This window comes from Athalia rosae, chromosome 2 (genome assembly GCF_917208135.1).
Source record: "Athalia rosae chromosome 2, iyAthRosa1.1, whole genome shotgun sequence".
In the NCBI taxonomy this organism is placed as follows: domain Eukaryota; kingdom Metazoa; phylum Arthropoda; class Insecta; order Hymenoptera; family Athaliidae; genus Athalia; species Athalia rosae.
In genome coordinates this window covers 6,017,127-6,039,211 of record NC_064027.1, presented here as the reverse complement: position 1 = coordinate 6,039,211, position 22,085 = coordinate 6,017,127, and the positions used below count along the sequence as shown (strand labels likewise).

The 22,085-nt window shown below is 38.7% G+C and overlaps 9 protein-coding genes and 1 long non-coding RNA gene across 13 annotated transcripts in view; 4 read left to right on the top strand and 6 right to left on the bottom strand.

The window, feature by feature from the left end:
* Positions 1–4,782, top strand: part of LOC105684680 (sarcoplasmic reticulum histidine-rich calcium-binding protein-like) — a 70,545-nt gene extending 65,763 nt beyond the window's left edge. For all 4 annotated transcript variants that reach the window (XM_048649851.1, XM_048649853.1, XM_048649852.1 and 1 more), the window contains exons 4-6: positions 1,696–1,832; positions 2,331–2,462; positions 2,574–4,782. In XM_048649851.1, the coding sequence (XP_048505808.1) occupies positions 1,696–1,832; positions 2,331–2,462; positions 2,574–2,712 (408 nt within the window). In that variant the 3' untranslated portion in view covers positions 2,713–4,782. The remainder of the gene's footprint in view (positions 1–1,695; positions 1,833–2,330; positions 2,463–2,573) is intronic.
* On the bottom strand, positions 4,555–6,586 carry LOC125499866 (small proline-rich protein 2D-like). The gene is made up of 2 exons (XM_048649866.1): positions 6,366–6,586; positions 4,555–6,257 (listed from the first exon to the last, which is right to left on the bottom strand). Exons 1-2 carry the CDS (start codon positions 6,581–6,583, stop codon positions 6,053–6,055), a joined length of 423 nt encoding a protein of 140 aa, XP_048505823.1. The 5' UTR covers positions 6,584–6,586; the 3' UTR covers positions 4,555–6,052.
* Positions 6,587–7,632: 1,046 nt separating this feature from the next.
* Positions 7,633–8,295, top strand: LOC125499870. The gene is made up of 2 exons (XR_007276892.1): positions 7,633–7,958; positions 8,057–8,295. It is a non-coding gene; the product is annotated as an uncharacterized LOC125499870 (long non-coding RNA).
* On the bottom strand, positions 8,053–8,716 carry LOC105684589 (late cornified envelope-like proline-rich protein 1). The gene is made up of 2 exons (XM_012398051.3): positions 8,580–8,716; positions 8,053–8,497 (listed from the first exon to the last, which is right to left on the bottom strand). Exons 1-2 carry the CDS (start codon positions 8,642–8,644, stop codon positions 8,053–8,055), a joined length of 510 nt encoding a protein of 169 aa, XP_012253474.2. The 5' UTR covers positions 8,645–8,716.
* A 643-nt stretch (positions 8,717–9,359) lies between these two features.
* On the bottom strand, positions 9,360–9,765 carry LOC105684593 (late cornified envelope-like proline-rich protein 1). The gene is made up of 2 exons (XM_012398054.2): positions 9,679–9,765; positions 9,360–9,591 (listed from the first exon to the last, which is right to left on the bottom strand). The coding sequence occupies exons 1-2, from the start codon at positions 9,744–9,746 to the stop codon at positions 9,360–9,362; spliced, it is 300 nt and encodes a 99-aa protein (XP_012253477.2). The 5' UTR covers positions 9,747–9,765.
* Positions 9,766–10,068: 303 nt separating this feature from the next.
* On the bottom strand, positions 10,069–13,147 carry LOC105684567 (ATPase family protein 2 homolog). The gene is made up of 5 exons (XM_012398023.4): positions 12,799–13,147; positions 12,461–12,646; positions 10,977–12,403; positions 10,642–10,911; positions 10,069–10,530 (listed from the first exon to the last, which is right to left on the bottom strand). The coding sequence occupies exons 1-5, from the start codon at positions 12,983–12,985 to the stop codon at positions 10,204–10,206; spliced, it is 2,397 nt and encodes a 798-aa protein (XP_012253446.2). The 5' UTR covers positions 12,986–13,147; the 3' UTR covers positions 10,069–10,203.
* A 111-nt stretch (positions 13,148–13,258) lies between these two features.
* Positions 13,259–16,793, bottom strand: LOC105684690 (zinc finger protein 271-like). The gene is made up of 3 exons (XM_012398250.3): positions 16,462–16,793; positions 16,207–16,380; positions 13,259–16,076 (listed from the first exon to the last, which is right to left on the bottom strand). Exons 1-3 carry the CDS (start codon positions 16,633–16,635, stop codon positions 13,839–13,841), a joined length of 2,586 nt encoding a protein of 861 aa, XP_012253673.2. The 5' UTR covers positions 16,636–16,793; the 3' UTR covers positions 13,259–13,838.
* Positions 16,780–18,035, top strand: LOC105684646 (borealin). Its single transcript, XM_012398171.2, has one exon. The coding sequence runs from the start codon at positions 17,022–17,024 to the stop codon at positions 17,883–17,885; it is 864 nt and encodes a 287-aa protein (XP_012253594.2). The 5' UTR covers positions 16,780–17,021; the 3' UTR covers positions 17,886–18,035.
* Positions 18,036–18,389: 354 nt separating this feature from the next.
* LOC105684645 (F-box only protein 22-like) lies at positions 18,390–20,178 on the bottom strand. The gene is made up of 4 exons (XM_012398168.3): positions 19,816–20,178; positions 19,159–19,704; positions 18,685–19,088; positions 18,390–18,617 (listed from the first exon to the last, which is right to left on the bottom strand). The coding sequence occupies exons 1-4, from the start codon at positions 20,004–20,006 to the stop codon at positions 18,538–18,540; spliced, it is 1,221 nt and encodes a 406-aa protein (XP_012253591.1). The 5' UTR covers positions 20,007–20,178; the 3' UTR covers positions 18,390–18,537.
* Positions 20,175–21,348, top strand: LOC105684647 (replication protein A 32 kDa subunit). Its single transcript, XM_012398172.3, has one exon. The coding sequence runs from the start codon at positions 20,318–20,320 to the stop codon at positions 21,092–21,094; it is 777 nt and encodes a 258-aa protein (XP_012253595.2). The 5' UTR covers positions 20,175–20,317; the 3' UTR covers positions 21,095–21,348.
* The last annotated feature ends 737 nt before the right edge of the window (positions 21,349–22,085 follow it).

The window sequence follows — 22,085 nt, the reverse complement described above, 5'->3', positions numbered from 1 at the left end:
TCAATATGTATGTAGACATAATTGGTAATGACCGGTGTGAAGTATATCGAATTTGCGTAGGTATACGTCTTCGTCGATTTTAAGGTTTGATTTGACGCCTAGAAAGTGATCCGAACCTCCCGCAGATGCATATATCATTTGTATACCTATGCACGTAACGTATAGCCTCGAATATGAAATCTGTATCGTTTCAGTCCAACTTCTTTGTTTTGTAAACCTGAAACTTTTGATTTTCGAACGCCTACGAGCCCCGCGTAACACCTGCTCTTTCATTATCCGGATTCTGAGGCTACCGATCTCGCGTTGCGTATAGTTTTGCAATCGGAAAAGAGATACCGAAGAAAATAATTAGAGGGTGGGAGATCGCTAAGGTACGGGTAGGGCCTACTTTCAAGCTTACGCACACGCGTGGGACGAAATTATCATTCCCTGGAAGACGTTTATAATGTAATCCTCCGCGTGCGCTTATACATCCATACTTTCCTGGATGATGCGTACGTGTGTGGACATTTTATGGGCGATTGGTAGCACCGAGTCTATTCATAGCCGAGACGACCGGTTGAATGTATCAACTACACACGAATTAATATTGCACATCATCGAGTCTCATTTAAATTCCAAACACTTTTACCCGACGTGTTGCGTCAATCGGATAACGACTATCGCTGAAAAGTAAAAATTTTTCCCTCCGATATTTGCGAAAGATTCTTTCGATTCCGTACGTTTCATCTCCGCGTGAGCAGATAGTGAAATCCCGGACTTCCTGAGGCTGATTCGATCATCTTGTATAACGTGTATAATAATATATGTCGTGGCGCGGTGAACCACACGTGAGTAGGAGGAGTGAACGTTAATTTCGAACGTCTACTTTATCTCGGAGCGATTTAGGATGAAAGGAACCTTTTCAGGGTTCGACATCTCAATCTAATGGGCGCTAACGGAACGGCCATTACTTCCGAACACTTTAGAGATCGGAACGACCGCTGCTGCAGGGTTCACGATCGTAACAATATACATACATATAGTATACCTATGTGCTGCAGAGCACATCCGTAGCGTTCGTATATGTATATGTATATAGTGGCGAAGAGGAAATTTGATACGTGCGTTCGTATAAATTCACCGGACTGATGCCGATTTGCTTATCCGTATAGCTGCGCTGCGCGTTTTATTATATCGCGCGAGATATGTTCAGCTATACATGTATTTTGACGATTGTGTAAAAGTGCGGCTGCAGCTGCTGCAGTTGCTGCGTTATTGTAACAGTTCAGCAGCAGCGAACTGACAATGAAAGACGAAGGAGAGACGGACGGACGACGAGCGGCGCGCAACGCGATAAACCGCACCTTGCCACGGGCTAACATAAATAAAATGGACACTGACAGAAGCGGTGATTGACGGACCCTTGCGAAGCTTGGAACTTGGTGCTTAGAGTTGCAATTTCAACATTTCGTTCCGCTAGGCGCCTAAGGCCCATTGTTAAAAAGCTCGTATAATTCAAAATGCAGCGTGCGCTGCGTGCGCTGCGTGATAAACTTGAATTTATGTTTTACTATCGAGCGACACTTTCGAACGTCATGTACGTGAAATACCGAGGAATGTGTTGTTTTTTTTTTTATTTTTTGTATTTTTTTGTATTTTTTCATTACTACCGATTTTTTTTTAATTCTTACGACATGCGCGATCATTTCCCAGGCATCCGCTATAAGTGGCCCCAGCCATGTGGAGAAACTGAAGTTTGACAATCACACCGAATGCGAATGCCGATCAAGGGAAGAAATCAACAGAAAGAAATGGCCACCCCATAAACCACCGGAGAATACGAAAAAACCGTGAGTGTTGTAACGATTTGAATTTAATTGAATTTTTTCAGTGTAAACTGAACTCATTTAGTTATTAATCATCACTGCAAATTTTAAAAAAAAAAGGAATTTTTCTAATAGACAGTTTCACGTGATCTTAAAATTTCAAACAGAACAGCTCAGATTTCGGTGAACGCAGAACTCGACCCTCCGCGTTTATCTTAGAAACCGAGAAAAACAAATCCTGTCAAAATAAACCCGTCATATGAAATCAACAAATACCGCCCCCGGGATCCACGCGAAAGGGTGAAATCTTTTCTTTCAAACATACCGCGTGTAGGGTTCTAATTTTATTTTTTTTTTCTCCCGTTCCATTCTTCAACGTGGGTGGTTATAATTATCCCACGATCGGTTCAAAAAATCAATTCAACTACATTAAACGCGAAGATTTTTTTTTTTTGCGCTTTTTCTCACACGTACCACGTCACAGAAAGTTGAAATAATTTTTTGTTTCTTTCTTATCCGCAGTTGCAAATGTCCTTCAAATTTCACAGCCAAAGTCCCCTCTGAAGGTGAATGCCAATGCGAATGTTTGGACAACCAGATGGACTGCATTAGAACAAGAAGGGGGAAGGAGTATTTCTCAGTGAGAGATCGATGGTCAGTTGAATGAATAAATAACGAAGAAAAAAAATTTTGACGAATGATTATTTTTATTTCAAAATAGAGTTCGAAAATACGTTTTTTTTTTTTTCTGTTCGATAATTCCAGGTGTATTCAGAGCGCGGAGTGCGCGATGCCTTCGTGCGAGTTTGGCGACTACATGAGAAAGCAGGGACGATGTCCAAAGAAGAAGGAAAAATTTGAAGCAGTGAATTTCTACAGCTCACATTTTAGAAACACATTTTAGATAATCGATAGATTTTTGAGTTAGGTACGAACATATGAGTATGTGAAGAATAAAAAGGACACGATAGAAATAAAATAAAAAGATTTAAAAAAAAAAAAAAAGGAAAGGAAAACGGATGAAAATGTGCCAAGACCACCGATCTGTAATAGATCAGTGGCCAAGACGGAATTTGCGTCGCGTCGCTGCATTAACGTCAACGAATTATGGTGCCATTTGTCAGTGCCTTGGAACATTTATAAGTTTACTTTACGGTATTTTCGTGTTAAGTATAGTGCGGGTCTACGAGATGCTGCAATATTATTATGATACAATACCAGTGCAGCCTTATAACGACCAAAATCGTGTTCACTGCTACCGCGCTGCTCAGCGATCGCCAAACCAGCTATTGGTACTGCTATAGAAAACCATCGCAACGATCAATTTCAGGAACCGATTATTACGAGATTATTGATGATGATCTAACAGCGCGGGCTGCAACTTACACTTTATTGGATACCATTTTTCATAAGATCAGCTACAGAATGCGATAAAATGCATTATTGTGATTATGGTGCAAGAATCTTTATACACGAATATAAATAATTTCGGCTGAACAAGTTAACTGCATGTATAGATTTGATTATTACGATGGTATAATAATTTTATTGAAAAAAAACAAAAATATATATATATATTATATAGTACGTATTTTTTATTATAAATTAACGTTACTATATTAATAAATGTATAATAATTATATCTTCAACCGCATCATCATTCAGTGAGTATAATAAACGAGAAATCCGAATCGTCATCGGATCCTGAGCCTAGTCTTAACAAATTCACATTTTTATACATGATTACTTTATATGAAAAAAAAAAGAAGGAAAAGAAATGAAAAAAGGATGAGAAAAAATGGAATATAATAATACTATCCTTAATTGTATTTAATCTAACACCTAACCACCACCTTCGCTAATTTAATATTTAATCTCTATAGCTTAGACCATATTACTTTACTTGTATCGTTAAAATAAGCATGATTGTATATTATAATTCAATTATGAAAAACGGCTATATCGAATGAGATCAAGTGATTACAATAATTAACGCGGTCCGGCCTGCAGCATAATGAGAAATCTAATTACCTATTATCTCATTCATTATTGAAAGAGTTGAGAAGTTAAGGCTGGAACCAAAATAATTCACGATATCAATTTTACCAATATTATATTGTATTCTATTGGCATGACGCGAATGAGTTTCATTAATTATTAATTATTATTATTATTATTATTATTATTATTAATATTATTATTTTCATCATCATCATCATTAATATTACGATTTTTTTCTGAAAATAGGAGATAGGTTCGATAACTTTACGATATTTAACCAGAGCCCCACGTACTCCTTCCTCCCCTCTTCCCGTTACGATTGATACGATGAAAAACATTGAGCAATGTATTAAAATTGTAGAGAAAATCTCATAACGGGTAATTTCAATGCTCGCCCGATATTAATGGCCCGAGTATTCGATCAGTGTGAAGAAAAAAAATAATGAAAAATAACCATTGATTTTTAAAGAAAAAAATGAAATATAACACCGTGAACCTTGTAATCGGTATTCAAATATTCACAAAATCGTTACATAGATTTATGTATAAATGTGTTTTCTACGCTTTTATACGATAATATTTTTGATTATATATAGTGTGTACGTAAAAATTCTTTAGAAGAATGACAAATATCCTATTGTATACAAATATACATATAATTTCGCTTGATTGGAAACCATTTAAGGTGCAGATCGTAGGTATGTAGATCATTATGTACGTATAATATGTATAGGTATTATGTGTGTAATGGCGAAATTTAGATATGTCATGTATATGCTGAAAAAGCATTGTATTACTATATGAAAAACAAAAAAAAAAAAACACTATAAGAGCTTAAGGTTTTTTTACCAACAATCTTAAGCAGTATATAGTATGGATAGAAAGATAATATGAAATTGTATAAAGAATCTCAAGTTCATAGTAATGAAATATATATTATGTATTATTGTACTAAAAGTAGTTATACATATTATGTAATTGATTTTCTTTATCTTTTATTAACAACTGTTTTAAAGTTACAGGACTCCTCCTACAGCTAGAAATCCAAGAGAAAAGAAAAAAAAAAAAACGAAAATCATATACTGTTTGTTCTAGGATCTTTAATAGTCGCATAAAAATGTCCTGAATAAAAATCATACGTGAAGATTTACTGCCGCGCGTTGTAACGCAGCATCAACCGCAGTTTAACAATAAGTCGAAGTACATCGAGTTATACTTGAAAGCCGTATGAGAATATGACTTCACCTATCCGTTGGTTAATTTACAACCATGATTCATTCCGTAAATACAACCGCGCTCTGTGCGGGAAGATCTTATGCCAATAAGCAGCACATCGGAGTGCAGAAAAGTGTTCCGAATATCCTGATGTCATCGCAGAAGAATTTTTATACCCCCGCAAGGTAGTCCCCGTTTCAGAGGATCCGGCCACAGGGTATTAAAGAACGTTTCGAAATTTGAATTGTGGTCATAAACTGCAAGACCATCGTGTAACGGACGGCAATGACCCGAAGATTTTCGGTGTCGAATGTTCCAGTCGTTAATACGCGATGTATTATATACTTCCGTTGTCTTTAAGGTACTCCGCGTACTCCGAGGTTGTTAACACGATCGCGAACGCGAGAATTCACGTGGATATTTATACAACGTAATACCGTCTCTTCGCGTGTTCCGTTTACAAGTAGAAAGTAAAAGAAAAAGTCTTTTGAAATTCTATCGAGTGTTTTATGGAGAACATGAATTTACTGCGAACAACGTACGTAGCCGAAAGACACAATACGTTTCTCGACGATAAAATGAAGAGTCCTTTTTTATTTAGGAGACGTATGACCTTAAGGGTCGGATGAATGGAAAAATAGACGAAACGCCATGTCCTTTATACGACAGTTGAATATCTACCAAAGAAAGAATTACCTAATAGATAAAATCGTGTTCGATGTCATTCTTGATTGATATTCCAGATAAAACGTGCATCACGTGCATCAAGGTTCGCGCACGATCAGGTGGACGAACGTGATCATTGTGAGATGCGTTTATCTTAAGCTCCATAGTTGTCCCTCGCTTGTCCGGGGCGATCCTACGACATGCGTTAAAACTGAAGAACAAGACTTTAAAACGTGAAAGCTACAAGACGGACGACCCGCTTCGGCATCTATTAATAACTTTGAATGATCTTCAGCGCTTTAAGATCTCAACCACGACATCCAGAGATGGTTTTCCCCTTCGTGCAATTTTCAAGTACGAAATTAAGGAGCGCTATAAACGATCATTCCAGGACGTTCCGATGGCTTGATGGGCGTCGGACGACAGAGTGATGGAGGACCTGGTGGTGGACCGATCGGTACAAGCTTATCGACTCCTCGGTAGCAAAAGCCGCCTTGATATATCGGACGATACGCCAAATTTGTCCATTCCGTGCAACAGTGAGGAGGACAAGCTGCTGGTGCAAATCTGCTTGAATTGTTAATATGAATGAAGAAGAATGAAGCATCGACATCTTTCAATTTTTACCATAGAAATTATCCTGATAGAAGATAAAATGTAGAGGTTTTGTCTAACCTGACGGACTTTATCGGTTCTATAGAGGGGAAGTAGGCCTTGCAGGTGACTTTGGGTCGATGAACATCCGGAACGGGTTTAGAGCACGCGATGATACCGCAAGGAGTTGGACAGGGATAACTGGGATCTGGAGAAATCTGCGGTGGCGGACAGGGAGACGTACAAAACGAGGAACACCGAACAATGCAACGCGAAACCGGGCAGTTCGGATCAGACATGATCCCGTCCGGGCGAAAAATGCTACTGAGCTGCAGAGTTCAGGTCAGGGCCAAAAGAAATGCAGATTTATTATTTATTTATTACAAAATACACGGATCAGACGGACATTGATACGAAAATGTCAAAACTGTCACTTGAAATTTCGCAACAAACTTTCATGAAAACAAACGCGGTTGTGCGTGTCATGTGAACGTGTAATGATCGATTGAAAAGAGACTTTGAGCAAAGTTTGGTAGACCTTATCGCCACCTCGGTCTTAGGTCTTCGTCATCCAGTCCGTTTGCTATTCGAGTAAAAGTTTTAGGATGTAAATCTTCTTTTTTTATCTCAGGGCCTGTCTTTTGGACCGGTGTGTCATTTATAGTGCTGGACTTGGACTCTCTGCTGTTGCACCGCTTTCGCGATGACCTATGACTTCTACTGGAAAACGCGGTCTTACGACTACTTTCGCTACATCGACTAGCCAAACTCCTGTGACTAACGGTGGACGCTCGACTGCAGGTGCTTTTTGCATCGTCAAAGTCATTCCGGTCAATTTCTCTTGGATCTTCTCGATCTCTGGATTTTCCAGCATTCCTCCGAACCATATCTTCCAAGTTATTCACACCGCAGAACTCTACCGATTTCAGGTCACCCGATTCGTTGGGACCACCTGGCAGTTTAGCATTCTTACTTTCAGCGGTGGGTGGCGTGACAAGAATTCTCTTATCCTTGGACAGAATTCGCCCCCGATGTTCCGAAGGAGAGTGGGTGGAAAGCTACTCGACACAGATGATATTATTAGGAGAAAGAAAAAACAACTTGCATCTCGATGAATCTTCGAGGCCATAAGTAGACAATTCGTACCACATATTCGTACTCGAAGTCCATTCCAGGCACGCTTTGAATCCTGGCGACTCTTCGATCGCTGGTTTTTCTCTTTTCCTGAACACACCTATGCGTGATCAGTGGTGCGTCAACTAGTCCAGGGATCAGCGGTTCATTTTCGGTCTGCAGACACGGATTCCTTCTGTGCTTGTAGGGTGGTAAGCTGTGCAGTAAATTTATCATATATGTATAAAAGCATAGCTGTTCAGTGTAGGACAATCCAAAAGTTTAACAATCAGTGGACGAGAAACTTTATGACGGGACGAATTTTACAGGGCAGCAATATTAACGCGAATATGCGCCTTATGCAACTACCTCATCGTAGCGAGTAGCGTTCTTGTCAAATTCTCGTGTTACAAAGTCTATTTTCTGTACAGAATAATTTCGTGTTAAATAAACATCACGCGATTTTGGGAGCAGTTCGCCATGACAGTACACGAATTTACAGCGATGTGACGATCGCAATTCTTTTTTCATCGATAGCCATTCGGAGTTCATAATTAAATGGTACACTACTATTGATGGATACTGAGAATTCACTGCCTTTATTTCGAGTCACATTTTAACGCAATATTAATTTTTTTTTTTCTCTCGTAAAATATCAGCACGAAACCGACATCCCAGGAATCGGAGTAAATGGCAAACACATCGGGGGTGAACTTGGCGGTGGGCAGGGGTAACAAACAGTGGTCCCGGTGTAAAACAGCCCACCAGAATTCATCGGAATCCTTACAACTGGCTTCGGTGGTTCATTGCAGGGGGCCGGAACAGGTTTAGGAAATGGAGCACAAGTGACACAAGGATATCCGGTGCATGGGGGACAAATAAAAGGGCATGGAGGGCAGGGAGGTATCGGGAGCATGGGTGGACAGGTCATGCAGATTCCAGCCGGAGGTAATGGAAAAATTTTTTTAGATGCCTTGGGACAACAATTAGATGGTGGGCAGCACCTGGATGCAGGTGGTGAGTTTCTTGGACACGACAGGGAACTTTGAACGACCGACATTGGTGGACATCTCGGGGGACTGGGACCTTGACCACCACACCTGAGTTCCGGAGATGTTTAAAGGTTTTAATGGTCGATTGTAAGTCGGTAAATTTAATGCTTGCCATGGGTTCGGTATTTACCGTTCGATCATTGCCTTAAGCCCTTCGATGTTGTAAGGTCGCCCACATTTGATATGTACGGCCATCGTTGTGTTTGATCAATTGCTTTGGTCACAGCTGGAAACAACTTTGTTATTGCAATACAAAAATTTTGAGGATAATTCACACCGCATGGCCTAAATTTTGGGACGGGATGATGACACGTTGTGTTTATAAATCCGTGCTTCAAATATCATTATGGCAAATGAAAAACGATCATTGAGAGATTGTAGAACCGCACTCGGCACGAGTCGATGACGCTTCGTAAGGATAATTAGTAGATCTCTTCATTCCTGTGAAGAAGAATCCTCCTACGAACATTGGTGTCGTTATGATTTTTGTATCATTAGGTGAAGAATTGCATTGTGATGGAGAACAGCAACGGATGGGTGGATAAACGGGTATGCAGGGTGGTGGGAAAAAAAGACAGGGAGGAGGACAATTTGGGCGAGTATGGCAATTTGACATTACTGCTGCAGCGTAAGAGAAATTTAACAGAAATTTAGTAGAATGCGAAGACTGAGTTAACGTTTAGAATTTATGTCATCATCGATCGACAATTGTTTCCAAAACATAGGTGTTACGTATTTGTTCTCCAGATATTCAAAATAACTCTAGCCGCGCTTTGCGGCTAAAGTGGTTCGTAGTTCCACCATCATAGCAGCACCGTCTGAATTGATTCAAATTCAAAATATATGTATTGAATAGTACATAGCTATGTATAAATGCACAAAATCAAAAAAGCATTTCAATATTGGAAAATCATCTGAGGCCACCAAAAGTTGCAGGACAATAAAGTGGTGATGAACAGTTGTAACAGGCTTCATTCGGAAGGGGTCCTGAATGAGGAGGAGGTCCAGGTGGGCAAGAATTACGCTTTGTTCTCGATGCAGGCGGTCTAGGACAAATGGGCGGGCATTTCGGAATACAATCACACGGGTCAGGATCCGGTGGAAGAGGATAACAACATGAGGGCGGACAGCAGGGATGACAGCTAAAATTTACGTTGATTACTGATCGGCCGATTAGATGATCTATGAGGTAATTATGAAAAATTGATGTTTGTATATTGACACTATACCATGAATTTTTAGCACGATAAAGGCACACGTCGTAAACTCTGCAGGGATCTTTCACGATCACAGACATTCTTGTAAGAAGCTTTTTTACAAATAGAATTTTGTACTATCGAAAGTCTGATACCAAAAAGATAAATGGTTAAAATTTTTCTGTTCCTTTTTTTCCACCCCTTCTCAAAAAACGAATTACGAAATTATCTCGAAATTATCGTTCGTCGCCGCTTTTCCGCGATGCCGGTTGGCTGTCGGTGACGTGCACAGTTCGACATGAACTTTGGTGTGCCAGTCGAACCATTTGTGATTTTGTGCGCGAGTCACCCTAGTGGATATGAAATGCAGAGTCAATGTTTGTTAGCCATCGCTTCCAAAAAAAATGTGGAGAATGCAAGTGGGATTTTTCAAGCAATTTTATCATTTTGACGGTACAAGTATAACGGGTCATTAAAAATGTATAACAAAAATATATTTACACAAATATACGATTGCTTAAAATAAGAGTTCAAGTCCAACATTAGTGATAGGCGGAGTCAGTTCCTAGTTAAATAATCCTCATACAATTTAATCAGCGACGCGGGTGTCCTGGGGGTAACAATGGACAATGCAGCCTTGAAGTGTTCTTTGGTAATTTCGGTAGCGTCCAAATTTTCTTCGAGAGCTTTCATGGCAGCTTCGTGGCAAATCGCCTGTACTTCGGCACCCGAATATCCTTCAGTTAAATCCACTAGGTCGTTAATATCCACGTCCGCTGAAACCGGCATCTTTCGAAGTTTAATATCGAATATTTCTCGTCTCGTTTCAAAATCAGGCAACGGCACGTATACGATTCTGTCGAGTCGACCAGGTCGCAGAAGTGCCTAAAAATAAACTGATGAGAAAAGACAAAGGACTCGAATTTTCTGAAATAAATCCTGTTGATCCATATTGCAATTTATGATCTAAATTTTTTTGCTTTGATTGAATCTCACCTTGTCAATCCTATCTGGCCTATTCGTAGCCGCGACTAGAGTCACGTTTCCCAATTCCGTGACACCATCAAGCTCTGTTAGCAATTGTGCTAAAACTCGCTCCTGTACGTTACTCCCACCACTGCTACTCGAAGAAGATCCTCTCTCACCACCCAGTGCGTCGATTTCATCTATAAATATTATTGATGGTGCCACTTGCCTCGCTTTCCTGAAAACCTCCCTTACTGCCCTCTCAGACTCGCCAACCCATTTCGAAAAGAGCTCAGGACCCTGAAAGAAAGAGCGATTACGAAATACTTACAATTCACAGTAAGCCCAACAATAGTAGTTCAAACCTTTATGTTCAGAAAGTTAAGTTGGCTCTCTGTTGCCAGGGCTTTGGCAATCATGGTTTTCGAGCACCCTGGTGGTCCAAACATAAGGACACCTCTAGGTGGTGTAATGCCCAGTCTAACAAATGCTTCTGGATGCATTAAGGGCCATTCGACTGCCTGTTTGAGCTTGAGCTTCAGATCCTTCTGCCCTCCAATGTCAGACCATTTAACATTTGGAACTTCAACTAGGACTTCTTTCATTGCCGAAGGTGATACCATTGTCAAAGCATAGTTGAAGTCGTCCAAAGTGAGTACTATATCAGCATCTAATATGTCATCTGAACTTCGACGTCTGACGGCGTGCATAGCTGCCCTTGAGCAGAGGCTAAATAAATCGGCGGCAACAAATCCATGCGTAACAAAGGCGATTTCGGCGATATTTGGAGAGCTAAGCTCGTGCGAAATTTTTGACAGTAATTTTGATAGGATTTCTCTGCGCACTGACTGTGTAGGCACAGATACTTCAAATTCTTTATCGATTCTACCAGGCCTACGAAGTGTAGGGTCCAATGCATATGGTTGTGAGGTTGTCGCTATGACCAGAACGTTAACATTGGAACTTTGTAGGTCATCGAATAGCGAAAGCAGTGTTGAAAGGATCCTCTTCTCCTGATCAGTTGTTGTGCTGTTCTTTTTCGCACAAAGACTGTGAATATCATCTATAAAAATTATTGATGGGGCATTCATCTTTGCCTCTGCGAATATTTCTCTCAGTTTAGCCTCTGTCTCACCAACGTATTTGCTGTAGATATCAGAACCGGTAACTGTGAGTAAATGCGCAGCAGATTCAGCCATCAAAGCTTTTGCTATCATTGATTTCCCAACTCCCAGAGTCCCGTACAACAAAATCCCCCGTGTTATGTGGAACCCTTTCAACTTTCTATATTTTCCAAGGGCGATATCAATCACATCTTTTATTTCCGCAATCAAATTGTCATAGCCAGCTAGGTCACAAGTTTTCACCACCGCAACATCCTCACCCTTGCATTGGCTTTCATCTATGCTTAATATTGTCCACTTAGTCGAGTACAGTGCCTTGTAAAACTTAACTTTACTTAAGAATCCATCAGAGATATTAAGTGCTTCAAAGTCGCTATCTAAACTTCTAGGTGCATTGTCTCCATCCAGGCTCTTAATGGTCGCATTCTCCGCCTTGATATCCCGAATTTTGAAGATTAATTTCTTCCCATAAAAGGGAATGCTTATTCTGTTTCCTACGGTGAAAATCCTTTTCTCATTGTAGTTTTTTATTAATACATCAAGTTCTGTGGTGGCTTCAGGTAATTTTTGGGTGCCGACGTATTCGATACTCACCTCGGTAGCAAAATAAACTTCTGATTTCAGCTTTTCTATACTGAATTGACCCTCCAGTTTGTTCAAATCAATCGCTATAAACATTAAAAACTTAGCAAGGGAATGAAAAAAAATAATTAAAACCAAATTACCATGTTTTGTCAACGAAACGCTTGTCAATGTCTTGTCATTGGTCGGCCAGGCGATTTTGACAACTTTATTCTCTTCTCTACTCAGAACAACTGGATCTCCGATAGGGATTTTGCATAACTGCATAGCGGACTGTGCCATAAAAACCAATTCGTTTAATTCACGCTGTGATATATTCTTTGGAGATTCTGAAATAAGATATCAAGAATAAATTCACTTACAGGTTTCACATAAACAAAACTGATATCTGATAAAAATATGTGAACATCTGACATTAATTGATGACTTATTTTCTTCAGGTAAACATAAGCTACAATTATAACCTAACAATCGTACTCACCCCTAGGATTATAGAGTTCAATACTGCTATATAAAATATCATTTTTAATGTAATTGTGACTCCACTTATCCGTGGATGGTGGACAGCTATTTCCGTGGACGGTGATGTCTTTTTGAGTCAAATAAGACTCGCATTTTTCGCAGCAGTACCAAAGCGACGAACTCTTCTTCGAAGATTTCGGTGTCATTTCGAACCTCAGGGCAATTGAGACAGGTGGAATAAACTAAAAACCAAATATCCAACCGCGTTAACGAATCCAGACCACAGCGTCGTGAAATATCAAGGAACTATTATCTTCTCAGTATCAGTTCAGTCTGTCAGCTTTATTTTCGTATCCATCACGTCACACGTGCGAACATAGCGATTACTGTGACCACACAAGTACGACTGACTGATCGACCACGTGCGCTTAAAAAATTACTAACGTTTGGCACATTCGGTCGGAAGGAAAAGGTAAAAATTCTGCATTAATTATCTTTATTCATCTTATCCGATGTACTGCAAATTACATTGCTCATTGTGTTTTGAAGATCAATATAAGACTGCTATAAAAATTTTTGGACGATTTCATTTTCACTAATTTACAGAGGCGAATATCCCCATAATGGATAAAAGTTATCAAAACAATAACAGGGCATATATGGTGAAACAGTGATTCGTAAAGTTCTCTCCAATATAAATACTAAATGACAATATCAGTACGCGTTTTCAGTGATAAAATATAACTTTATACATCTCCCAATTATCTCTCAGCATGAGATAGATTACCTTGCCTGCTACTTTCGATTATTGGTTCAAATGAAAGTAAAAACTGAAGATATGATATTTACATTTAAAATGTAATCGCATTACTAATCTGTACCTAATCTTCACTTAGTTTTTAAAACTTGTTATCATAATACTTTTTGAGAAATTATAAATCATGGAGTATAATATCCCAAAAAAATATATCTTATCACAGAAACAGTTTACTGGTTTCACGCAATATTTTACTTCTGTCCATTATCAGAAGCGTGAAACTTTTGTTCAACTTGTGGCGATTACGAGTGAAAAACTTGTGTAATGGTAAAACTCCTCACAGCAGAAGCCATTTCTGACACATCGGAATTAGAATGCATGTGCAACCCTGGATTTCCAACAGCTGCTGCTGCAGCCGCATGTGCACTCATTCTCTGCATATTTTCTATGTAACTTTTCTGACCATGAGATCCCAGAGTATTATTCACATTATTCAAATTACTAGAAGCAGACAACATAGGAATTATGGGGGCAACAATAGGTGATACATTCACACCAGTTTGCAATTGCACATAGTTTTGTGTATTTTGACTGGACACATTTTGATAATTGCTGTATTGAGCTTTGCATTTCTTCTCATGGACAAATAAACTACCAGAATGGCTGTAAGCAGTTCCACAAATTTTACAAGCGTATGGTTTTTCTCCTGTGTGAGTGAAACTGTGCTCTTTCAGATACTTTAATCTGCGGAACGACTTCCCACATGTTTTACAGTGGTAGTTGGCTTCCCCGGTGTGAGTTGTAATATGCGCCTTCAGTGTACAAGATTTTGCAAAAGCAGCACTACAAAAATGACAAACAAATGGCCGGTCACCAGTGTGAGTTCTCTCATGATTAATGCAGTTTGAGTTTGACGTGAAACCTCTCCCACAGTATTTGCATACGTGTGGTTTGTAGCCAGTATGTGTTCGCATATGAAACATAAGTCCAGTATTTTGTCTAAAGGTTTTACTGCAAATATGACACAGAAATCGTTTGAAATTTGAATCCTGTTGTTCTTTAGCTCGTTCATGAATTCTTAGGTGCGTTTTGAGTTTAGATTCCTTTTCAAAGGACTTATCACATTCGTCACAGCTGTAAGGCTTAGATTTGTCTATCTTATTATCGTCATTATTTGATTTTTCCAAGCACTTGCAATCTTCTCCACATACAGTGCAAATGTTGGTCTTACTGGCATGCATATTTGCTCTGTGTTTTTGAAGAGATTTTTTTGTCACATAAGATTTACCACATACATCACACGGGAATCCCTTCCCTTCGTTATCTGAATCTAGCTGTTCTCGTATCCAACTATTTATTAATTTAATTGCTGATTTATCGTCAGGTGGCTTCTGGGGCTCCATACACTCTTTATCCTCGTCATGACCGTATCTGTCCCTATGGCTCTTGAGTCTGTCTGGTCTAAAGAATTTCATGTTACAAACGTTGCAGACAAATTTTTTTTCATCATGTATCAACATGTGTCTTTGTAGAGATTTGTTTGTTGAGTAACACTTAGTACAATGTTTACATCTGTAAAAAGCCAAACTATTCAACGAATATGGCTCACTTGAACTATGCGAATCCGAGTTGGGTGATTCTGGATTATAGGCTCGACTGTTAGTTGACTTTGGAACAAGTCCGCTAGTTTCCATAGTTTCAGTTTCATCTCCACTGCTGCTTTCTTCCTTAGTGAGTAGTCTCTTTTCATGTTTTCCTGCATCTTCAGATCTCCTTTTGTCTCTGATATCTTTTAAAATTGAAAAAACTTCTTTAGGATTAGCTTTTTTATGGACGTTCAGATGCCTGACCATAGTATCTGTTTTTCTAAAGTTTTTATCGCATATTTTACAGGACACTGGATTAGGTCTGACTTCTGGATCGTGCAGCTTTCCATGTTCTATCAACTTATCAAGTCTGACAAAATGTTTACGACATTTATCACATTTGAATTTCTTGTCATTGTGAGTCAACATGTGCCTTTCCAACGACGTTTTCGTTGCATAAGATCTGCTGCATTTATTACATTTATGGGAGAATTCAGCCTGAAAATTTATGATTGCAGGCCTGATTGCTCTTTTCCGTATATTTCGGTTACTGAACTCTTGGTCATTAGATTCTGATCGTGAGGTAGGATTTTTTTTAATGTATTGTCTCTGTCTTTCTCTGTGACTCTTCAAATTTTGAATAGAAGTGATTCTCTTAAACACAGCGATCCTTCTCGATCTACACGCTGAATCTTTTTTGAAAGAGGTTTTTTCTTTCTCTATCGATCGACATGGCCCAAGATCGTCAGCTAGAAGAATTTTGTGTTCATGAATCTCTATATCTTCTTGACAGGTATCCCGAAGAGCCTCTGTGCTTGTGACTGAATTCGGATATGAGTTAGTATTTAAAATGTTTTCTTTTTTGATTTTGTCAAAGTCTTCCTTCACTGCTGAGCTGAGTTCTTTTTTAACAGGAGTACACAGCGAAGATGTATCTGTTTGACAGTCTTGATCCTAGAGCCCAAAACGAAATATATGCGTTATGAAAACTATGCTGTAAAAGCCAATGTTGATTTCTCAACGATTGTTATTTGAAAAACTGATGGATAATGTTAGTAGACAGTGAAAATTCCATTTTTCAGACCTTGAAACTATCAAATTTTGACCCTTGGAGATTCCCTTTTCCAGGTGATTTTCCGCACAGTATCCGTAGCTTTTCATCAGCCTTTTGACATTGGTCGCGAAAATCATGTGCAACTCTAATTTTGGAAATGCAAGGGGTGCAAATTTTGCTTGGAAGCCCATCATCTTTCCAGATCTATAAGTAAATGACAACCATTACTATAAGGACAAATAACGATGGAAATAATAATGCTCTAGTCCAGATACAGCAACTAACCTCTATGCCACCGTAAACCTGGAGTTTTTGGGACAGCGTAAAAGTATCACCCACTTCCTTTTCCCCAATATCATCTTGAAATATGTATTGGTTATTTCCATCCGTAGAGAGACAGACCCGACAAACTCTATCCAAATTTTCCAGGGCAATACTTCCTTCGATTTCAACGTCCATCGCTTGCGTATTTTGATTCGCAACGTTTACGTTGCAGCAGTCCTATATCTGTCTACGTATAATAGTTAGGTAACCATCTAGTGAAATCAGAGAATAAACACTCAGCTGATTCTCTAGTATGGTTCATAGTCGTGGCCGTACACAATTTCAAAATTAAATGTACGTTATGAGATGTTGTCAGTCCGCTTTTTGAGAAAGTTGATCTCAAGAGAAAGAATTTAAGAGTCGGTTCGCATGGTACATCTGTAATCGGAAGGTACGAGTAAAATCCGACTTTACACTAATTTGGACTTTTAATCTGAGAAGGAAATGTTGTAAGTGGCTGCATTAACAGACGTGGTATAAACAAGAAACCTACCAATAAAAAAAGTTCACCTAAGATAAATATGCCGCGTACGAAGCAGACCCGAAAGAAGTCGGTTGACGGAGCCGAGGACGGAGGATTATTGCTAAAAGATTTCGAAAAGCAAGTTAATCTACGCCTGGGAAAAATGCAGTCGAATTTTGAGACACAAATACAAAGGGTGGACGCACGATACCAAATAGCGCTTTCTCGGTATCCACAATCAATAATCGAGCTTACACTGAGAGAAATTCTTCAGTTGGATGCTGAACTAGCCGAAAATGTGTGTGAAGTGAGTTCTTCTGTAAATGATGACACAGTTTCCCCTCAACCAAAGACTGTAAAAGCAAAAAAATATTCCAAGCGCACTACTGCAACTTCCGATGATGGATATATGACTGAAGGAGGAACTACTACAAGTACTACTAACCAGAACTCGTTGGCTGTCCCAACTACAACACGAAAAATACGCACACGGAGTTCATCTGCAGACCGGCGGGTGAAGCTGAGCGAAATACAACAAGTGCCAAAAACCGTCAAGAAAGTGGAACGACTGACTGCTACAGCTGTGAAAAATAAATTTAAAACTCCAGCCATGTCAAAGACCCGGTTGAATGAGTATGCACTTGTTACCCCAAAAGTTAAGCCTAATACTCCACTTAGCGTTATGAGACGACCTCGTCAAGGAGAAATGGCTCTGAGTATGCAAGGTAGCCCATTGCTAGTCACTTCCGTGGTGAACGAAAATGTGGCCAATGTTAATGTTCCTCTTGATAATGGACGAGTACTTTCATTGCTACCAAATGATGGATTGCGCTTATCATACTTACCAGAATTTGATGACGAGACACGACGCCAATTGCTAACTCTCAAACAGCACCTTGATAAAGTAATTGGATCTTCGTAGGATTAGATATTATATAATTTGGTATTACTTATTGTTGCCACTATACCGATTATTGGTGAACATGTTTTCTACGTATGTAGCATTATTCCTATCTTTATATATCGTAAGGTCCAACTCACGTTTGTAATTAAAATGGCACAAACCAATTTAGACTTATAGTCTTGTTTATTCACCTTTGCCTAATTACTCGAATTCTTTGCAACTTAAAATTAGGTTCAGTATTCAGCTTTTTTACTTTTTTGTTAAAAGCATTTCGAACTCTTTATTCAATGGCAATTGCGTTTGTAAATAGAAGTGGTAGACACCCAACAAAGCTCGTATACATTCGTTTCGAACAATCTGAAGGTGAGCCACAAGTACATCAGATGTAGACATTTGGATGTGATCTTAATTCATAAAAGTTCTTAAGATCCTTTGTAGTCATCTAAGTAATATTTAGGTTTGTGAAATGACTTGAATTTTCAACCGCATTTACATTATATGAAGAGATTAAATTCACGCAAGTAAGATAATAAAGTCCTGTCATATTTATTTATTAATAAAGTATAAAATGCATGGGATTCATACATATCTATATATATATATTTATATATATTTATGTCGAGACGCGGATCTAACCGATATGTCGATCCAACACCCGACATATGTATATTCATTTTGTGTTCCTCACAGACCCGTACGTTATAATTAAAAATGCAGTAGCATATTCGTGAAGAATACCTTTGGAACATTCTGCAAAGAAACCCAAATATTAGTGTCTCATAGTAAACATTGAACTTGAAAATCCCTGCATGATTACCATGAGGAATAGTTGATGTGCCAATTTCACCACCCCCAAAGGATCCAACCAGTGGAATATTTGGGAAAAGTTTTCTGAAAATTGTTGACTCAACATGTCGTTCTTTGAACCATTTCTCATCTCTTCCGCAGCAGGCAAACATGAATCCAACTGAATGCTTCTGCAGCTTCACTGCATCTCTGAACGTCGTTAATTCTTTTTCTACCTGAGCTTTAGTTCTTATACGATAATTCAACACTATTGACCAGGTTGATACACCTGAACCACAAATGCTAATACCAGCAACAGCAGCTGTTTCGGTACAATTCTTATCACCAGTTGCACCTACGTAGGCTCTCATGTTTAAGCTCATACCACCCCAAAGTGCAATTTTGGCCGGGGAATTCGGTGCCTCAGCTTTTGTTCTAGTAATGAAAGAAGAATGTTGGCTCATTTAGGTTGCCTTTTTCATTTCATGAAATAAATCAATTTTACCTGTGAAAAGACTTTAGAATATGCTTGATATTAAGCATGTTAGCCACAATATCATCCTCGTTCTGGTTTAAAAAAAACATTATACATTTTATATTGTCTTCATCAGGAGAAATTCCGCAAAGCTCCCTAGCTGATTTATCCCGAATTTTCTGTGTTGTGTCAGTCCTAAAGTTTTTTATATCTGTCATATCCATTGAGAAAAGTCTAATTTTTACACCAGGAATTTCAGGTAGAAATAGACCACATACAACATTTCCTGACTTTTCAATACCGTCGTACATCAGACCATAATTCCATATAGTTATGCTATTGATCCTGCGAGACAAATGGTCATACAAACAATCACTAACCCAGAACTCTAAGTTGTGGATTGGTGACTTCAGATGTCTACCAAAAAAAACTAGACCAATACAGGGATCAATGAACAGATCATCATGGATACTTCTTGAAGAATGATGATTAGCTTCACCAGGTTCAAAATTACATAGAAAATGCCGTGGCCATATCCTGGTTTGTTTTTCTTTTTTAGCTGCCTCATTCCAAGATCTGAAATCAATTCAGTGTTCGATAGATATGTAGAAAGCATAAATGATGAGTGAGATTTACTGTTTAGATACATGACAGCTGATAGTGTTGAATTATTCCTTGTTTTATTACCTGCAAACCAAAGCGGCCCTTGACAAATCTCTAATAGTAGAATATTCGAATATCATTCTTAAAACGTCATAGGTTATGTGCTCTCCAAAATTTGGACCTTCAGTTTCCACTTCAGTTTCATTACTTTTCGTCATTTTCTCTTCACTCGATCGTTTCGTATTGCGAGTTTTTTTCTTCGACGCTTTCTCCATGTCTCTAATCTGTTAGTTTTTTATTTTGAGAAAACTCAACAATAGGAAAAATAAACAATCAATGCACAGCAAATATTAAGTTGACAGTAGACATGATAGACAACCGTGACACCAGCCAATTCAGTCTTTAATTGACATATCCCCGTTTTGAAAATCCCTGCTATTTGTGCAGGTTTTCAGGATGGCAAAACTGTAGCCAATGTGCGTTGCTTGACGTTCCCATGAAAAACCCGCCAAGTAAAAATTTACCCGGTATCCGCCCGATATTAGTCTAACCTCGAATTGATCTATTGGAAACCAAAAAGTTAATAATGTGGGGAGAGAAAGCATTCTCGACTGATGGGGGTGGCTATTTTGACTCGTCAGTAGTCCAGTCACCAGCAACAGGGGCCTCAAAACGTGGTCTAAAACGAGCCCAAAATATTGTCCCCGTGATGATGAAGCACTTGGTGGATGCGCCGGAGGAACTGAAAATTTGGGGTATGGATGTCCAGATAATAACAGTCGTCGGTATTGTTCGTGGAATCAAGCCTACAACAACAAAAATATCATATGACATCGAGGATGAGACTGGGAAAATGACTGCGTTCCAGTGGCTGGAAGCCGACAAAAGTGCACAAGAGCCAGCAATTGAAGTCAATACTTATGTACGAGTCTATGGTTCGCTTCGCGAACAGCATCAGGAAAAACATATCCTCGTCATGAGAATGCGACCGATTACTAACTTGAATGAGCTAACTTCCCATCTTCTAGAAGTAATATACGTGGCTCTGAAGGGAGAGCGGTTGAGTGACACCGGTAGTTCTGCTATGCCAGATGTGCAAAACACGGCTCCATTGTTTGGTATGGAGAATTCTCTGATGGAGCCTTCAATATTGGGAGCCAGTGTGGGTGGTATGACCAATGAGCAAAAAGAGGTTTTCAAGATAATACAAACTGATGACTCGCTAAGCGGTATTGAAAGAGATCAGATTAAGAAACGGGTTCCCCAACACATCAAATCCCGGGTTGATGATATTCTTGATTTTCTTGCCAGTGAAGGACACATTTATACAACGCTAACTGATGATCACTTCAAGACTACATGAAGTCAAATAAAACTGCAGTTTGTACTCATTGATCAGGTCATTTGTTATGGATATAAGTATGAGGAACCATAATTGTGTTTATCAATTCCATGTATTATTATTATCTAAGTGAAACCAAATTTACATTTCCATTAAAAACAAACAAAAATATTAATTCATATGTTTGGTAAACGTTATACCTATTCATATTATGTGTTCAATTAGTACTAGATTATTATGATTTGGTCAATATAAAATACACGGTTATTATGTAAGGTATGATTTTGAATGGTTGATGAAATTGTTGAATGTAACAAACCCGAATGTATAAGTTCATACACAAAATGATCTTTGAAAACACACAGCTTAGCTTATAGTTTTGAAATCTGCAATTCGCAACAGTGGGTTTGTGCTTGAGAGCACAATCCGCCCAATTTCATTTTAAACTATTTCGCTATAGAACACGCGCGAATTTTCAAAGCTCACACATCTTGCACAACATTTATGATACAAGCCCACAACCGTTGACTGAAGATTGGTACACAACCGACAGTTAATAAAGAGAATCTTTTCGCCAAATAACCAGTTATCCGTGTCAATCATAGGCAATTTCTGCTATGTGTATCTGTTATCACAATCGAGTATTCCATTATACGTAAATTTTGATACAAATACTCCCCCCAAAACATCGATGGCGTTGATAGAATTTGATATGGCTATAAATCACGTTATCATTACACGTGCAGTTTACATTTCTTACAAACGGAAAAAAATTTCATTTTCATTTTGCCAACTTTTTATTGACGAATTTAAATACGATTTATTCGTGGTGGTGTATCGGTATGAATAAATTTTGCAATTATAAACTCCTTTCAATAAACACTTTCACAAATTCAGCACCTTTGAAATGTCAAGATAAGGCACGGCCACACTTGAATTTTCTCTAATTACCAATCGTGAACAAGTAACGAAAGATTTTATTTCAAATATCTTAAACGAACTAATCACTATT

Excerpts from the sequence above, each read along its gene's own strand:
- LOC125499866 (XM_048649866.1), bottom strand. The coding sequence starts at position 6,583 with ATGTCTGATCCGAACTGCCCGGTTTCGCGTTGCATTGTTCGGTGTTCC. Across the intron at positions 6,258-6,365 it reads GAACCGATAAAGTCCGTCAG|ATTTGCACCAGCAGCTTGTC; the intron begins GTTAGACAAAAC and ends CAATTCAAGCAG.
- LOC105684589 (XM_012398051.3), bottom strand. The coding sequence starts at position 8,644 with ATGGCCGTACATATCAAATGTGGGCGACCTTACAACATCGAAGGGCTT. Across the intron at positions 8,498-8,579 it reads CTTAAGGCAATGATCGAACG|GTGTGGTGGTCAAGGTCCCA; the intron begins GTAAATACCGAA and ends TCCGGAACTCAG.
- LOC105684593 (XM_012398054.2), bottom strand. The coding sequence starts at position 9,746 with ATGTCTGTGATCGTGAAAGATCCCTGCAGAGTTTACGACGTGTGCCTT. Across the intron at positions 9,592-9,678 it reads TATCGTGCTAAAAATTCATG|CTGTCATCCCTGCTGTCCGC; the intron begins GTATAGTGTCAA and ends CGTAAATTTTAG.
- LOC105684567 (XM_012398023.4), bottom strand. The coding sequence starts at position 12,985 with ATGACACCGAAATCTTCGAAGAAGAGTTCGTCGCTTTGGTACTGCTGC. Across the intron at positions 12,647-12,798 it reads TGAACTCTATAATCCTAGGG|AATCTCCAAAGAATATATCA; the intron begins GTGAGTACGATT and ends ATCTTATTTCAG. Across the intron at positions 10,531-10,641 it reads GGCCAGATAGGATTGACAAG|GCACTTCTGCGACCTGGTCG; the intron begins GTGAGATTCAAT and ends GTTTATTTTTAG.
- LOC105684690 (XM_012398250.3), bottom strand. The coding sequence starts at position 16,635 with ATGGACGTTGAAATCGAAGGAAGTATTGCCCTGGAAAATTTGGATAGA. Across the intron at positions 16,381-16,461 it reads AGGTTTACGGTGGCATAGAG|ATCTGGAAAGATGATGGGCT; the intron begins GTTAGTTGCTGT and ends ATTTACTTATAG. Across the intron at positions 16,077-16,206 it reads CAAAATTTGATAGTTTCAAG|GATCAAGACTGTCAAACAGA; the intron begins GTCTGAAAAATG and ends TTTGGGCTCTAG.
- LOC105684646 (XM_012398171.2), top strand. The coding sequence starts at position 17,022 with ATGCCGCGTACGAAGCAGACCCGAAAGAAGTCGGTTGACGGAGCCGAG.
- LOC105684645 (XM_012398168.3), bottom strand. The coding sequence starts at position 20,006 with ATGGAGAAAGCGTCGAAGAAAAAAACTCGCAATACGAAACGATCGAGT. Across the intron at positions 19,705-19,815 it reads AGGGCCGCTTTGGTTTGCAG|ATCTTGGAATGAGGCAGCTA; the intron begins GTAATAAAACAA and ends AATTGATTTCAG. Across the intron at positions 19,089-19,158 it reads ATTCTAAAGTCTTTTCACAG|AACAAAAGCTGAGGCACCGA; the intron begins GTAAAATTGATT and ends TTTCATTACTAG.
- LOC105684647 (XM_012398172.3), top strand. The coding sequence starts at position 20,318 with ATGTGGGGAGAGAAAGCATTCTCGACTGATGGGGGTGGCTATTTTGAC.